The following is a 17,523-nucleotide window of genomic DNA, read 5'->3' as shown; positions in this document are numbered from 1 at the left end:
CACACACACACACACACACACACACACACACACACACACATATACTTGATATTGCAGGAGGAGGTGTGTGGGGGGATTGTGTTAATAACAGAGGGCTTTCTGCTTCTCACAGTACTTTATCTGTTTACAGTTGCCCCCATAGTCTTGCTCAGACCCAGAGATAGGGAAGGGGGCAGAGGAGAGAGGGTTATTATGTGCTTATGTCATTGCTGGTGCATGCAGAAGCATTTGGCGTGTGCAGAGCTCCGCAGCAGGACTATTACGTCCAGAGACACTTAGCACTTTTAACACTGACCTCACAGTTAGAGCTGCTCGTTTGAGTTGAGCTTAAAGCTGGGTCCGGAGATGTAAAGTTTAGAGCGAATTGTGGAAATGTTGTGGAAAGGCATATCTCAACAAGAGGAGATGCGCTCTGTTGCTGGGATGGAAGAAAGCAAGCACTGCTTTCTGAGCTGTGCGAGGGCTTGGAGGGTTAAAACCCTGGAGCGTAGATGGAGACATGGAGAATCAGAGAAGAGCTGGACATTCATCCTATGGTTTCCTTCTCGACAAGGACAGCTGCTCATCATCTGCGCTATTTGTTTCACTACTATCATCTTCTCTTATCTTCGGAATCATGAGGATGTGTCAAGGTATTTGCCACTTAGGAGTCTGACTGAAAAAACTGAAACTGAGGAAAATGTCTTCTAAGTTACTTTGTTTTTGTGTGGATGTATTGTTACTGCAATTTTTCTCTGAATGTGAGTGCATTTGAGCCAAACCTTTCGGTTTCAGGACAAATCATAGTCTGAGATCAGATTTCGGTCATAACTCTCATAATTTTGACAAAATCTTTATACTTTGCAGGACAGTATTGCTGTCTGAGCAGATAATCACAGTTCTTGTGGCTATGTTTCCCTATTTAAAAAGGTTTTGGAGATCCGTGGGCCAATTTCAATGTCCCTTCAGAGGTTGCTTGGGCTGAAATTATCTTCCATCTGCAGAAATGATGTTGGATTGACTGTCTCTTTCAAATCACTCAAATCAACCGTTCTTATTGACAAATGGCGATTTGTTCATTTGGCAATTCGAATTGACTATTTTTATGTGTCTGCTATCTCTAAATGCATATTTTCCCTCTTTTTGTTCAGTTCAGCTGCTGAAGTCTGTCGATCTTGGATGCCACAGCCTACTCTACATAAAAGAAATCGGACAAGGCTGGTTTGGCAAGGTGAGACTTTTTAAATAAACACAAGTGATAATGTGGTCATTAGAAAATATCAATGTTTTTCTGTACCCTCCTCATGAGGTTGATATAATAAGCTACTTTTAATGTTGTCAGATGAGATGTATGATTCGTTTGATCAAAATAGCATTTGCAGTCTACATGGTCTGTTAATTTCTGCTGCCAGTTTCACATGGTGGCAGGTGTGAACCAATTCTCTGTGTTTATGTGTGTTTGGGCTGTCTTCAGGTTTTACTAGGGGAGGTGAATGCTGGACTCAGTACCACACAGGTCGTGGTTAAGGAGCTAAAGTCAAGTGCCAGTGCACAGGAGCAGAGGCAGTTCCTCGAAGAGGTCCAACCTTATCGGTATACAATTACCCTCACACCTTATCCTCATATGCTCTATTTAATTACATTTTAGTGAATTTACATTTCACAAGGAAGCAAAACATCTAATATAATTAATGATCTCATTTGCAATGGATAACAGTGTATCTGAATCTCACAGGGTGCTCCAGCATCCTGCCCTGTTGCAGTGTTTGGCCCAGTGTTCAGAAGTCATGCCTTATCTGCTGGTTATGGAACACTGCCCCTTGGTAAGTCACTGAGTGTTGCCTGGTTGCCTCTCCATATTTAGATCATACTTGGAGCTGGTCTGACCACTTCTAGTACTGTTTCCTTTATACCATGGGCAAGCAACCCATTCCCATAAATTGCTATTTTTAAGTTTTCTTTGTAATCAATGTGCATCCAGTAGGGCTGTTCGATTCCAGAAATGTTGGACTATGAATGGATTCCAAGGGTCGATTCCAGGCAAATTTTCTCAATTATTTTTCGATTCCCCAAAAAACTGTTAAATAACTGTTAATAAACAGTGCAATATAAAGCATTATTTGCACTATTTATGATAGATGATTGACAGAAGATCTTGACATTTTCTTAAAATCGGTCTAGTCTAAAAAGAATTGTTCCTATTTATGCACAACCCCAATGTGTGATGCTTCAGTCTTATAGGATGAATCTGAGGGAAGTGTAGCTGAGCTGATGCGCCTGTATTTCGAAGAGCTCACGCAATAAATATTAAAAGCAACATTTTGCGTACAGTGAAATTGCCTTTTACCAATCATCAGTTGTACAATTTAGTTGTAAGATTTTAGCTATTAAAAAAGCCAGGTTCTTGTAGAACATACAAAGTTTATTTGATACAATGCATTTGCATTTATGTAATTGCGTATAGTATGTTTCGGCCTTAAGAATCTCGATTTATAAGTGCAATACATTTGTCATTTAAATTTTAACCAACCAGTTTATTGATGACAACTGGGGAGTTAACTCAATGTTACTTGATCCTCCTTTGTCATCTCCTGGACAGGTGTTGTAACATCAGGGAAGATGTTATTGTAGGCCAATTTTTGGTCACAAATATGACATTTTACTTGATTATTAATTCAGTCCAAAGGAAAATACTGTCAGACTATATTGGTCTGGAAAGCAACTTGATTGACTCCAAGCTTTCTAGTGGTTGTGAGTCCAGAGTGCAAAGGCCAGGTCCAATGGTTCTCACTGTGTGGTTCATAGCATGTTTTTTTTCCCTTACATTTTTTCAATGTTTGACTTCCCATATACCTTATAATTAAATAAGACAACCTGCATGGCTATGAAGAATAATTGCATTAAGATGTTGTTTTCATGCAGATTTGATTGACTTTATTTATAAAATAAATAACTAGCCTAAATAAAATGATCAACATATAATTTTGCTTATTGCTGCTATATATCAGTGTTTACATGTGTCCCAGTGGTGACATGTGCACCTAATATTGCAGATCCCTGCTCTATAGACCTTATTCACAGTAGTGCCGTGCTAGATTTTTTAAGCAAATGAAAAGGAGGCTGTGAGAGATACACTTACAATTGCAATTTTCTTCAGTTGCAGGCACCGTATTAAGCTGTTCAAAGCTCCAAGATCACATCTAATTTTCCACAACTCATGTTTACTGAAGTTTTTGTCTTCTGAAATTTAAAGGATTTTTTTAGTGAGCCAAAACGCTTTAAACAACAGTACAACACATTGAAGAGGCCATAACTGTACGCTTCCACTGGTGTGTTTTAAATGGAGTTGAACGGGCATTATCAATTAATTCCTATGGACGTCGAGCGACACGCACGCACAGGAGATTGTTAGGAAGACAACAAAACAGATCAAGCCTGGAGAATGGCAAAGGGTGTCAAAAAAGTTGAGAAATTCTTGACGTTATTCAAATGAGAAGTTGAATGCGCCAGGTGGCAGCCAATCACTACCAGTGACATCTTTCATAAGCACTTCAAAATATAAAGTAGGACTTATCCATTTGCACAGTTACAAACTGACAGTCTAAAAAGTAGTGATTTTTCACTATAAAAAACATTAGTTAACTAAAATTGTTACACACGGTAACCTTAGAGCAGGGGTGTCAAACTCAGTTCCTGGAGGGCCACAGTCCAGCAGAGTTTAGCTTCAACCCTTATTAAACACACCTGAAGCAGCTAATCAAGGTCTTCAGGAATGCTTGAAGATTACAAGGAGGCATTTTGGAGCAGGGCTGGAACTAAACTCTGCAGGGCTGTGGCCCTCCAGGAACGGAGTTTTATACCCCTGCCTTAAGAGTATGATAGGTGCTTGGTTTTCATAGGGAGATGTTAAGGGATACCTGCGCAGCTGTCGGGCGGCAGACACAGTGACCCCTGATCCTTTGATTCTTCAGCGAATGGCATGTGAGATTGCATCTGGCCTTCTGTACCTGCACAAACACAATTACATTCACAGGTAAGGATGCTTTGGCCTTTGGCCCTTTCACCCTATGTTGATTCTCTTAGTTATTTTTTACCCAGCAGGTCACTGGACCTCTGGATGTGGTGTCTCCTGGCAACAATATCCTGGTGCTGCCTGAGTGCATGTCACAGACTCCAGCATCAGTGATTTTGTTGCTGGGGGAAAACCCCTTGCTCATCGAACTCCATCAATTATTTATAAGCGACCCATGAAGAAAATGTGAGATGACACTGCAGTCTTCCCTTGAAACCCTGTCATGAAAGCTTGCCAATGACTGGAAAGAGTGTTTCTGACAGAGTGCAGTTAGTGTTGTTGCATTAGACAATGCATTAGATAGACAGGTTAAATTTCTATAGCCAATAAACTATACAATCATTGCTCCATTTTGTCCTGTTCTCAGTGACCTGGCTCTCAGGAATTGTTTGTTGACCTCAGAGATGGCAGTGAAAGTTGGAGACTATGGTCTTAGCCACAGCAAGTACAAGGTACATCTGTAAAGTTTTTGGGATTGTTCACAACTCATGCTGATCCTATTGTTGTGACGGCTTGCTTCTATATTTCTTCTCTGTTTTCCTGCTTATTTAATATCAATACTTCCTCTTCCCCTGTTAGGATGACTATTATGTGACAACAGATCAAATATGGGTTCCACTTCGCTGGATTGCACCAGAACTTATTGATGAAGTCCATGGCAATCTCTTAGTAGTGGACCAAACCAAGGCCAGCAATGTCTGGTGAGAAATCATTCAAAGAAAAAAGCATGGCATTCAGTGCCTATTCTTTAAACAAAGATTGCTGCCGACCAACAGATTCTTTTCTGTGTTTTTAAAAATTGGTTCTCTGACCCTGCAGGTCACTGGGTGTAACAATATGGGAGCTGTTTGAACTGGGTAACCAGCCTTACAGGCACTATTCTGATAGGCAGGTTTTAACATATGCTGTGAAGGAACAGCAGGTCAAACTGCCAAAGCCCCTGCTGAAAGTGCCTCTGTCTGAGCGCTGGTGAGTCATCTCGATAATCATAATCATCATCATAAGCTGCCCATCCCCTCACGTCAGCCAGTCAGGACTCCCCATTCACAACATCCAAACCAATCAATGTTTCTCACTACAGGCACACCCACCAATCACAATCACTTCTAAATACACATACTGCAATCAATGTTAACCAACCACAGGAGCTTCCACCAATCATTACCCTTTCCCAAGACAGGACCAACAAATAAAGACAGCTCACATCCTGTGTGGTCAGTCATTAATTCTCCTCCTCTGTAAGCCTATAAATCATAAATTCATCCAGTCCTGAAAACACACAGTTATTATTTATACCCCACACACTACCAACCATTGTCCATTTAATCATGAGCACTTATGCATACAATTATACCACTCTCTCCCCTAGAAGATTCTAAATTATGAATGACCCTACTTCAAGCCTGCAAGGCTATTTTCCTGCTAAACTGCATTTCAAGCAGACCATAAAATAATAGAGCTCCATTACAGTGCTATTAATTTTCTACATTGATATCTGCATTTTCTACATTGATATCTGAGGTTTTAAGGTTTTAAGACCACATGAAATTGCTTGACAAGCATAGTTCTCTACCATGTTGACACTGGTGGCAAAAAGTTTGGAATAATGTACAGATTTAGCTGTTTAGGAAGAAAATTGATACTTTAAATCACCAAAGTGGCATTCAACTGATCACAAAGTATAGACAGGACATTACTTATGTTAAAAAAAACAGCACCATCACTATTTGGAAAAAAAGTCATTTTTATTAAAGCTAGACAGACCCCATTTCCAGCAGCCATCACTCCAACATAATATCCTTGAGTAATCATGCTACATTGCTAATTTGGTACTAGAAAATCACTCGCCATTATGTCAAACACAGTTGAAAGCTATTTGGTTTTTTAAATGAAGCTTAAAATTGTATTTGTTTTTGAGTTGCCACAGTATGCAAAAGACTGGCATGTCTTAAGGTCAATATTAGGTCAACAATGGTAAAAAAGAAACAGCTTTCTCTAGAAACTCGACAGTCAATCATTGTTTTGAGGAATGCAGGCTATACAATGCTTGAAATTGCCCAAAAACTGTAGATTTCATACAAAGGTGTACACTACAGTCTTCAAAGACAAAGGACAACTGGCTCTAACAAGGACAGAAAGAGATATGGAAGGCCCAGATGTACAAATAAACAAGAGGAGAAGTACATCAGAGTCTCTAGTTTGAGAAATAGATGCTTCACATGTCCTCAGCTGACAGCGTCATTGACAAATTCACAAAAACCCACTTTTGAAACAGAAAAAAAGGAAATGTTAGAGTTGGCAAAGAAATACAGACATTGGACAACAGATAATTGGAAAAGAGTGTTATGATCTTAACCCTCTGGGGTCGACGGACGCGCCGTAATGATGCTGAAAATTCAGCTTTGATTACAAATTGCATTTTACAATATATTTAAATAGAAAACTGTTCTTTTAAATTCTAAAATGAGTTCAAACAATGTTTTTACTGCATTTTGGATCAAATAAATGTAGTCTTGGTGAGCAGAAGAGACTTCTTCTAAATGGTAGTGTAGGTCTAAAATTAAGTAAAGTCTTTATGTAAAGAAAATGTATAGTCAGATTACTTCTTTTAACTTAAAACTTGATTTTTCTCATTAAGTCTCCTCACATTCATTCTCTATCCCTCACTGATAGGCCCAGGGGAGGCGTCTTTTGTCTCTTCAGGTGTGAAATACCTCAATATTCATGATCGTTCACGCCTCCTCGCATATGACCTTTCAACACTAAAAGTGTCTTACAAAGGTTAAAGTACAATATTGTTTTGTATGAGTGATCAGGATGGGTTTCACATCATTTTGAAGCAAAAACTCTAGGCTACAAGATCCAGTTCTCAAAAGTCTTGTGGACAAATATTTATTATGTGTTATATGGCCTTATTTCAATTACTTAAACATTTTGTTTTTCAAAAACCATGCATAAACATTATTTTCTCAAAAATACAAACATGTTGCTCACATATTATTGTAGCCCAGTTTGTGCTGAATACAGTGTTATCAGACTTTAGCCATTAATATGTTTTTAAGCAACTGAAAAAAGCACAAATGTCAAGGCATGTCAAAACTTCTCCAGGGCTCAAAACACCCTCAGACCCCAGAGGGTTTAAGCCCATTGAGCTTTTGTGGGATCAGCTAGACTGTAAGGTGCGTGTGAAGTGCCCGACAAGACAGCCACATCTATGGCAAGTGCTACAGGAAGCAGGAGTATCTGGACAAACTGACACTAGAATGTAAAGGATCTGTAAAGTTGTCATTGCTGCACGTGGAGGATTTTTTTTATGAGAACTTTCTGAACTAGTTTGAGAAGTTCTGAAAATTGTTTTCAAATTTTAATATACATTTTTCACATTATTAATGTCCTGACTATACATTGTGATCAGTTGAATGCCACTTTGGTGAATAAAAGTACCAATTTATTTCCATAAGAGCAAAATCTGTACATTATTCCAAAATTTTGGATACCAGAGTAATTCCTGTTGAAACAAGACTTTTGTGTGGGACATACTGAAGGACTCATCGCATTGTTTTAAATAGCCTATAGGCATTAGTTTAGTTACAGTCATGAACAGTAATTTGATACTTGCTGGTTTGTTGCAGGGGAGGGGCATTCTTATTCAAGAGCACATTGATTAGACAAAAATCTGTGTAATACATGATTCATTATTATTTTTGGTCTGTTTTTTCAGAAGACAAATGCTAAAAAAAATATCTAATAAAAGGGAATTTTGTCAATGTTTAGGAGTACATTAGCACATGGGTCTTCAACAATTTTCAGACCAAGGACCCCTTGGTGGGTAGAGAGAAAATTGAGAGTTGCATTTTATGCCTACTAAAATGTGTATGGTAGCTATTATACTATTGTATGTTCATATTTTATGATGTCTATATTGTAAAGCTATTGAAATAATGTACAGCAGGTGTCTGTAACATTGTTTACATGAAGTGAATTTTCCTTGTTAATCACTGTTCCATACCCCCACCTTAATAAAAAGAAAAAGACAAATAGACACAGACAGACAGACAGATAGACAAACCCTGTCTGTGCAGAATAAAGCTAATTTTATAAGGTTACTTGTAAACCTTGTGAGCGATCAATTGTCACGAAACCCGCTCCTCTGCCCCATCCCCGCTTCCTCGAGCACGCACACGCGCTCCCCTTCGTCCAGCTCACGCGCACGCTCGGCTTCACCGAGCACACACATGCACTCCGTGAGCGTACTCGCTCGCTTCCCGCTCCCTCGCTCCGCCCCCTCGAGCTTCTACACTCGTTTTGCTCGCTCGAGCTTGCACGCTCATTTTACCCCTACGAGCTCACATGCTCGTACACTATCTCCCCCCCTCGGGCTCACATGCCCACTTCTATCGCCAGAACATTATGTACACCTGCACTCGCGTCATCTGCACTCCTGTTCATTGTATACACCTGCACTCGTCCCTATCACCTGTCATTGTTTACACCTGCACTCGTCTCTATAAATATCACAGCACATTCGTCTCCCGTGGGTTGGTTATTGTATTTAGTTTCCCGTGTCTTTGCCCCCCGCTAGTCTCGTCTAGTTTTGAACTCCTCTTGTCTTCCTCTTAGCTTGCCAGCTCCCCTTGTTCCCCTGTCTTTTGCTCCCTCTAGTCCCCTCTAGTTGTGTCTGTATCCCGGCTTCGACCCCCCGCTCTCGTTGACCACTCTCTCCCGGATTTGCCCCTTTACTCCACTTTGATTCCCCGGCTCTCGACCCTATGCTTACATCGACCTTTCTCCCTCTGGAATATCCCTACTGTACCTTCGCCTGCTCTTTATTTAATAAAAGCAGTTTTTTGACTTACATTGTGACTGTCTCTTCTTGTGCGGGTTACATCAATATTATACATATATTTAAAGTAAAACTTTGCAAAAAGGAAAACAAAGACTGAGTGTACCTTTAATGATGTTGATTTGAGAGTCACCATCTTGTGTGTGTGGAAAGTTAAGGACCGTGTATGCCAGCTTGATAATCTCAGTGGTTACTATTTATTTACACCAGGCAATTATCCTGAATGCAAAAAGCAACTAATAATAAAAGAAAGTGTAGGCTGTCATCTGCTCAACCGCACAGCATGACCAGTGCAATTCAGATGCGTTTACTCACACAACCCTCTACTGCAGCATCGCTAAACCTGACTTGTGTCACGCTTTGTGCGGCTTGTGATGAGCAGTGGTTGCGCAAATGGTTTATCCCCTGTGGTACCACCGCAGACCCTCTGTTGAAGACCCTTGCACTAGCATATAGATGACCTCAAAGCATACACGCATGGACTAAGATCATATTCACAATATTTGAATGTATTGTTTTTGCTACGTTTACACCTCTCATTCACACTAGACTTTCAAAAACGCTCTCAATAACCACATACTTTGAAAAACGATGATATTAGGTAACTGAAAATTATGTTTTCAAACTGAAATGCATTAGTGTGAATGTGGCCTATTTTGGATTTCATATGGATTTCATAGGGTCTAGAGTGAACAGAACCAGAATTGCCTATTTACACATTTAGAAAAAAAAAAATGTGGTTATCATAAGATTTTAAATACATAAAATATAATCTTTTTTGGGTCTTACAAAAATTACTTTTTTGTCTGAAATGGCTTTTTCTCTCACTTGATTGTGAGCAGGTTTGAGGTAATGCAGTTCTGTTGGCTGCAGCCTGAGCAGAGGCCTGTGGTGGAGGAGGTTTATCTACTGCTGAGCTACCTGTGTGCTAAAGGTGCCACTGAGGCTGATGAAGAATTTGAGAAACGCTGGACCTCTCTTAGGCCGAGTCTGGGCTTTAGCAGCTCTCTCAGAACCCCTGCACCTGAGGCAGCCTCTACCAATTCCTCCTCATTTCCTCTACTTGAACACTTCTCCATGGCAGACAGCTTCCAGTCTGAGAGTGGGGATGACATATTGACTGTAACTGAGACCAGCCAGGGGCTCAACTTTGAGTATAAATGGGAGCAGGCCCGAGCTGAGCAGCCCTACTGCTCCTCTTCAGCTAATGGACCACTGGGAAAAATTAATCCACATTACCAAGATGTCTATTACCCTCATAGCAATTCCACAGGTAGCTGCAAGGATGGAAGCCTCCCTCTTGGGGTCTCTCCATCCTACTGTGAGACAGACCATCCTGGGGTGGTTCCAGTGTTGAGTGCACACAGCCCCTCAGTAAGTAGTGAGTATTACATACGTATTGAGGAGCCAGCTGAGTGTAATATCAACTTAGAGGACAGCACACTCGATTACAGTCCAAGAGTTGAGGCCAGCAACAGCAGCTTGTCCATCATGAGTGGGAGGAGCCCAATTGGGGCTCAGCCAAACACCTACTGGTCAGCTGCTAAAGAACCCATCAGTAATGATTATCATTCAGATAGCAGCCCAACCATAGAGCTACTCCAAAGAAGAGTGCCAAACTCTGAAGCGACAGACCAGTCTGAGTATTTCACTTCAAATGACCAAATTTTCCAGGGTGAAGAGTCACCACAAGATGTTCGTTTGACTGGAGGTCATGGTTCAGACTCTCATCAGCAGAGAAGAGAGTCAGAAGTCCTCTGCCATAAATTGGAGGTGGTACAGGATGGCCAACTTGGCATTTCTGTCTCTTTTAGTAGTCCCAGTTTGGCAAGCTGTGACCCCTACATTGAGTATAACCAGAGAGCTGCAGAAAAGAGTATAGCCAACGAGGCCTACTATGACATGATGGGCCCCCTACAAAAGAATGTGCCCAGACCCCACAACATGAGTATTGATATCGATGCTGGGGATGGCCTTCTTCTGGGCAGTACCAATCCAGAAGACGAGGATGATCTTTTCTCTCAGAATGTGTTAACTAACTGGAACTCAAACCACTCGGCAAACAACAACAGTTTAAGTGATCGAAAGCAAGCTTTTGGGTTTCAAGATGCATACTTTGATTTACGTCACCCCACACCCTCCTCTTATGTCGAGAAACTGAAATCAAGAGTTTTGGAAACAAGCAACAGTTGTACCTATAATTACAATGATTCTCTCAAAATTCACTCATACATGGAAGCCACACATAGTACACCCATCGTTAGCAATTCTCACTCACACTCTGAGGGTGGAGATTACCTACATCTGTGCCCTGAAACTAGCCAGGATGTTGAATCAACTTCCAAATGTTATCCTGTCACAGAAAGTCAGCATATTCATACACAGCAGAAGAACATTGCTCATAAACATATCAAAGACAATACATCTGGCCTCCTTGTAAGTGGTTACAGCAGAATTAATCCATCGACTCTTCCACTGGAGATTGTAGTGACTAAAGAAAACATGTTATTTGAAACAAGGATGTCACCTGCACAAAAAATGAAACTTGGATCAGATGGTTCCACTGGAGTGCTTGTAAAGATGGTATCATGCCCTAAGGATCTCTCCGAGACTGTCTCAGAGTGTAGCAATTTGACAGATGGCACAATGGGACCCCTCAACTCCAGTATCAACTTGGTGGAAATTAATGACTGCAGTGATGATGTCACTGACATCACCTCTGGAGTCTTTGCAGATTATCCCTTGGACTATGCAGAGGTGGGCAATATTGATGTGACTCATAGACCATTGCAGAGGGAAACTGGGTCTAGGCACTATGAGGACACAATTAACCTTGCCTCTAGCAGCAGTCCATGTGAGGCCTTCAGCCCCGACAGTTACCACAAAACCATTCAGCCCAAATCCCTAGATAGTGGCTATGACACTGAGAACAATGAATCCCCAGAATTTATCATAAAAGACATTGAAGGCAATCCAGGCCTTAGCACCAGTGTGGAATCAGAAGAGTGTGACATTGTCCTCCAGATGGACTTAGATGAAGTTAATGTTATGCTCCTAGATTCCTCCAACAGCAATCATATACAGCTAATTGGCCTTTTTGAGAGAAACCAGTACAGAGACTCTGCTTATTTTTCTGACTATGACACAGAAAACGACAAGAGCCCTAGTAAAGGGGGTCGAAACTTCTTTGTTCGCCAAGATGAGGATGATTTTTTTGAGCTCAAAGCCGAAAAAGAGGACTCAGGAAAGATAGTTGGGAGAAATGGATGTAGTACAGAAAGAGAGGATGGATTTACCATTCCTGCATCAAAGGACAACAGTGTTGTGCTTCATGTTAAACAATTTTGTCTTAAAAGGGCAAATCAAGATATGCCAGTGATTTCCATGCTTTCCCCCTTTCCTCCAGAAATGGGAGGATGCTTGACCAAGGAGCCCACCCCAGATGATGGTATTGGGCTTGAATCTGATCACTCTGGAGATGATCCAAACTCTGAATGCTACTCCTCCACCATGTACGAAGGGTCCACTTCAATGCAAGAGGCCACAGGAATGGAGCACCAGGCTAATGGAGATTATTTGTCAGCAGAATCACTAGGCTCGGACTCCACCATTGTGGAGTTTAGTAGAGAGGTAATCCAAGCAGAGGAGCAGGAGGCCTGTAATAACAAAGGAGACAATCCAGAGCTTCCAAATGAAGGGAATAACAAAGAAAGGGAAGATGTAGTCAATTCAGTGGAAGATAAAGACATAGGCCAGGCACTTTCAAGAAAGCGAGATGAGTCCCTGGAAAACATTCTACCAGCTTTGCCAGAAGATATAGATGTTCCAGCTCCATTGGGAAATGGGGAGGAGGCAGATGAGGAGGATTCAGGTGATAGTGATGAGTCTGATGAAGAACTTCGTTGCTACAATATACAGGAGCAGAGTGATGAGAGTGATGAAGAGTTCCCCATGGTGCCTGTCATTGTGAGTGACCGTAGCAGTGCACATCATCTGCGCAGCCTCCTCAAAATACCCTCTATACTTACACAATCCTTCTGCGATGAGATGGAGAGCAAGAAAAAAGCTGTGTCATTCTTTGATGACGTCACTGTTTTTCTGTTTGACCAGGTTTGTTGCATTATCTCTTGAAATATTGAGTAATGCATTAGATAACTTGTTTCTTAACTCTTAACTTCCTTTCGAAAATAAATGTATTTGTGAAGTACTGATATGACTCACAATGTTTTGCTGTCTATTGCCTCAGGAGAGCCCCACTGGTGATCTTGGAGACTATAGTTTTCCTGTGGAAGCAGAATCCTATTGTCAAACTTTAGAGATAGAGTCACCACAATCCAAGGATAGGGTCAATGCCACAGAGGATTCATCAGGCAGGAATGTCCCTCAAAGAAGTAAGTGTTCAATAGCAATTTGTACATTTAAGACTTTTATACATAGACTTTAGCATAGGAGCTACCTCTCTCACAGTGTTTCATAAACCTCTCATACTAAGCAGGTGGGGCATTTGGGTGGCAAGATGATTTTTTATTGACGACAAGCCCCTCAACATCAGAACCTGGATATGAAGAAATTACAACACCCCCCAACTCTCCAGTCAAATCTCCAGATGAAAAACCAGCACAGCCGCTCTCCCGATTTAATGTCTCTCGTTTTTCAATCACGCATGTGTCTGACTTCCACATGAACTCCATGGAAGGTCAGTCCTAAAAGATAAATGTAGAAAGACTACATGGCCAAACATATGTTGATATTCCCTTTTGAATAATGGTTTGGCCAAGGTGGTAACCAAATACAGAAGACTGGAGGGGACTAAATGTAAAAGTTTAGATTTGGTAATTGAGCAACCCATATTGATAGAAAGCCATTAAGACCCTGGGTTCTGCTATTCCAATACAAATCTTAATGATTTAACATATAATTACATTTTAGAGAATTTCTTATGTGGAATAACTTAACTGGCCTGCACAAAGGCCATACCTAAACCCCACTGAACCTTTTAGGGATGAATTGAACACAGACTATGAGTCAGCCCCATCAACCAGCATCAGCACCTGCCCTCACTGATGTGCTTGTGTATGAATTGGAGCAAATCCCTACAGCCATGTTACAACATCTAGTTGAAAGCCTTAACACAGAAGAGTGGAAGGTGATATAGCTGCAGTGGGAGGAATAAATGCCTATGGTTTTGAAATGACATGATCAGCAAGTACACATGTGTTTGGCATTCGGATGTCCACATACATTTGTCCAAGTAGTGTATACAGTATGACAGGTCTAACAAGATCTGTGCTAACTCTAATGTTATACATTAAAGTTTGTTGCTCTATGCATGGTTTAAAAATTGCAATATTCTTTTTTTTTTGTCCCACAGGGAACAGTGAAAATGGAGACCAGAAGTGAAGGGGACATTTTAACCTATTAAATGATGTGTTTGGTTTGATTTGAATGTAAATGTAAATGATTTGGCCTGATCAGGCTATGAGTTCTCCTGTATTGCTTTTTTATTTTTATTTTTTTAACGTGCTGGACGAAAGGGTCCCGTGAAACTGATATGCTTTTTGGACAGAGTGCCTCATATTGTAATGGATTGACAGTAGCCTTCTTTGTGTTTCTAGACATATGGTGGTTAAGTGACAGAGTCTCTTGATGACAACCATTATAAGAACAGAACATAAATCTATGTATCAGAACATATTTATTATCTATGTATTACAATCATGATGTATGAAGATGATAACTTATTTGCACAATTCAATGTCATTAACATGTTTATATCATACTTTTTACACACACACACACACACACACACACACACACACACACACACACACACACACACACACACACGCTGTAGGAAACAAAGTAGGTGCAAGGCTGCTCTCCTCATTTGCTTGTCGTATGCCCCATGTTGTCAATCTGTGGTTAGAGCCCCAAAGATCTTAGTGCTTTAAATGTTTCAGGTCGAGCCCCCTACACTGTAAACCCTGATGTTGACATTACTGGAAAAATTAAGTTGTCTTAATTAAAACATTACTTGAAATGTCAAGTTTTGGGCTCATAACTCAAATATCTATGTTATTAAGAGTTAATAACTCAAACTATTGAGTCTTGGTCAATGGGAACATATTAGGGCATTTAAATAGTTGTTCTTTATAATTCATAGCAATTTTAGCTCTTTTATAGTATTATTTATGTTGGAAATGGTTGTTTCGTGTGATGTCATCATTATGGTGATCTGTGTCCCCTTTGGTCAGTTTGGACTCTGTTGACTATGTCTCAGTTCTCCTTGTGCATGTGCAACTGAGGTACAGGTGTCTATACATAACTGTGGAGAAATACGTTTATTTTATGATTGACCTAAAATCTGTTATAATCTTCTTTATTTAAGCTATTGTATGATCTAAATTTGAGTCCATTCAATTTAAATTATTAAGTAAAAACAACATTTACATAGCAAATCTATATTAAGTCTACATGCATCTAGTTAACTTGACCTAAATAGTTATGTTCATTCTATATGATCACCAAGTAAAGTGAACAAGTTTTGGAAATGCCATCAATCAATTCAAATGAGGGAATGTATTTACTCAATCAGTTGAGTTGTCAACTTATTAGGATTTTAAGTTTATAAGGATTTTAAGTTAAAATTGCAAGCTGCTCAAGTAATTATCGAAATATTTTCTGAATTGAAATCATTTAGCTTTGGGGAGTTAAGAGTGTTACAACAGTAGATATTGAAGATATAAACAATCAAAAAAAAAATTAATGACAAACAACAGTAAATACAATTTGTTTGTTTGAACTGAGAAATGTTCTATAAATCTCTTTCTTTATAATTTACTACTCCACACAAATCAAGAGCATATTTATATCTTAATAAATGTGCAGTTAGCAGGTTAGTTCCTCTCTGGCTAGATATTCATTTCTCTTATAAAATAGATAACTGCTATCAGTCTCTACATGCATAAAACATTTGACAAACTACAGTTATACACTAGAGTAGTTGTTATCTCTGAGACGTAATGAAAGTATTGCAGAAGAATAGGCACTAAAAAAAGTAGATGGCATCAGATGGTACTTGTGAGACATTGAATGGTGCTTGTCAAGATCAACATTTTAGGAAGGAGTGTTGCCTAGCAATCAATCTCAGACATGAATAACATTTGCTTTGAATACGAGAGCTACAAGGAATGAGTGAATAAACAGGGCTACTGAAGTTCTGCACTTTAAAGTAAACATTCATCAAAATTTAGCTTATTTACTTAATGCACTTTCCTTGTCTTACTGTGCACAATTTGTTGGTGCATATGATTCCAAAAATGTTTGTCTTCATAATCTTTATTCAAAATGTAGTTTCAATTCAAACAATTCCGATGGATAAAGTCAAGTTCCGTCTTACATTTTTTTATTGAATGTCCTCTCTCACTCAGAAATACTTCAGATAGCATTGAAAGGATTGCGAATTGTGTTTCATGTTGAATTTGTGGTTTTCCAAAACAAGAAGCATAACCTCAAGTTAAAGAAGGAAGAATGACCATTACGTCTGTGAATACAATCTGTTATAAACAGTGGCAGCTCCTACAGATCTTATCCTCCATCTGTGATTATGGTTTGCCTCATTACAGAAAAGTTATTTCTATAATCGCCAATAACAAAAACATTACAGATGCTCCAGATGGCATGTGGACCCCATCTGTTTCCACAAAGTTCTTAGTATATTATGTATTTTGCCCCTATATGATTTGATGTGTTACACAGAAAAAAGTACATGGTTTACATGATAAACTGTTTAAATGTAATGTGCAGCTGTAACTGTCATGCTCTGCCTTGAATTACTTGAGCCCATACACATTTGTGCCAATACTGTAAGCGTCACAATCACTGCACTGTAACCTTGCTTTGTCTATGTATGCCTTTCAGTAGTTTTATACTGTGCTAAAACTTGCAGAAGTAGGTTCTTTATAACATTCAAAACATCAGTGTTTCTTTTTGGCGGTTAAGGTTGCCAAAGTGAGGTAAAATTAAAAAGTGAACTGAATTGTTCTTGAATGTAGAGGTGAGAGTCTGTTGTTACTACTGCCTCATATAGCTGTCGAACCGTATTTCCTCACGATTCATGCCTAATGTACAATTCTAAAAAATAAACCAAATCCATAGTTTGTCCTTGTGTTTATGAGAGTTATTCCAGGTTCATAATGTATCTCATTGCAAATAGTATATACAAATGTGGTAGCGATCATTTGGGCCAAGTACTGAAGGTGTGCATTTTGTATCTGTAAGTTTTCTTATTGGACTACTCTGACATTTCTTTGGGGCCTTTTCATTTCAAACCCTCTAGTGCCACCAACAGTTCAATATGTTTCTGCTTATAACTTGTGAACTGAAAACATAGTTCGAACTCCTATAGCTTTCATAAGATTCTTTTTTACAACACTTAGGTATATTAAAATGATACTTTGTATTTGACATAGGGACCATGCCCTGAAAGTAACCATTGACGTTAATGACCACGCAAATGCTTGGTGCCACGGAAAGGTCACTGTTGGTGTGGAGAAGACTCATGGTCGGTATGTCTCCAACACGGCTTACCTGTTCTTGGAAGCCCTGCAACAGTACACAAAGTGAATCT

General features: G+C 39.7%; 1 protein-coding gene across 4 annotated transcripts in view; it reads left to right on the top strand.

Moving 5' to 3' along the window:
- LOC127652401 (serine/threonine-protein kinase LMTK1-like) overlaps positions 1 to 17,045 on the top strand; it is a 74,731-nt gene extending 57,686 nt beyond the window's left edge. Inside the window, exons 1-12 of one of the 4 annotated variants that reach the window (XM_052138521.1) lie at positions 263 to 632; positions 1,131 to 1,210; positions 1,454 to 1,572; positions 1,715 to 1,802; positions 3,879 to 4,012; positions 4,419 to 4,503; positions 4,631 to 4,752; positions 4,871 to 5,020; positions 9,737 to 13,004; positions 13,141 to 13,285; positions 13,387 to 13,590; positions 14,266 to 17,045. In XM_052138521.1, the coding sequence (XP_051994481.1) occupies positions 500 to 632; positions 1,131 to 1,210; positions 1,454 to 1,572; positions 1,715 to 1,802; positions 3,879 to 4,012; positions 4,419 to 4,503; positions 4,631 to 4,752; positions 4,871 to 5,020; positions 9,737 to 13,004; positions 13,141 to 13,285; positions 13,387 to 13,590; positions 14,266 to 14,294 (4,557 nt within the window). In that variant the 5' untranslated portion in view covers positions 263 to 499 and the 3' untranslated portion in view covers positions 14,295 to 17,045. Of the gene's footprint in view, positions 1 to 262; positions 633 to 1,130; positions 1,211 to 1,453; positions 1,573 to 1,714; positions 1,803 to 3,878; positions 4,013 to 4,191; positions 4,504 to 4,630; positions 4,753 to 4,870; positions 5,021 to 9,736; positions 13,005 to 13,140; positions 13,286 to 13,386; positions 13,591 to 14,265 lie in introns of those variants that run through there. The other 3 variants (XM_052138520.1, XM_052138519.1, XM_052138522.1) reach the window with 3 other exon arrangements.
- Positions 17,046 to 17,523: the final 478 nt, after the last annotated feature.

Source organism: Xyrauchen texanus, chromosome 12 (assembly GCF_025860055.1).
Source record: "Xyrauchen texanus isolate HMW12.3.18 chromosome 12, RBS_HiC_50CHRs, whole genome shotgun sequence".
Taxonomy (NCBI): Eukaryota; Metazoa; Chordata; class Actinopteri; order Cypriniformes; family Catostomidae; genus Xyrauchen; species Xyrauchen texanus.
This window is presented reverse-complemented; position numbering and strand designations above follow the sequence as displayed.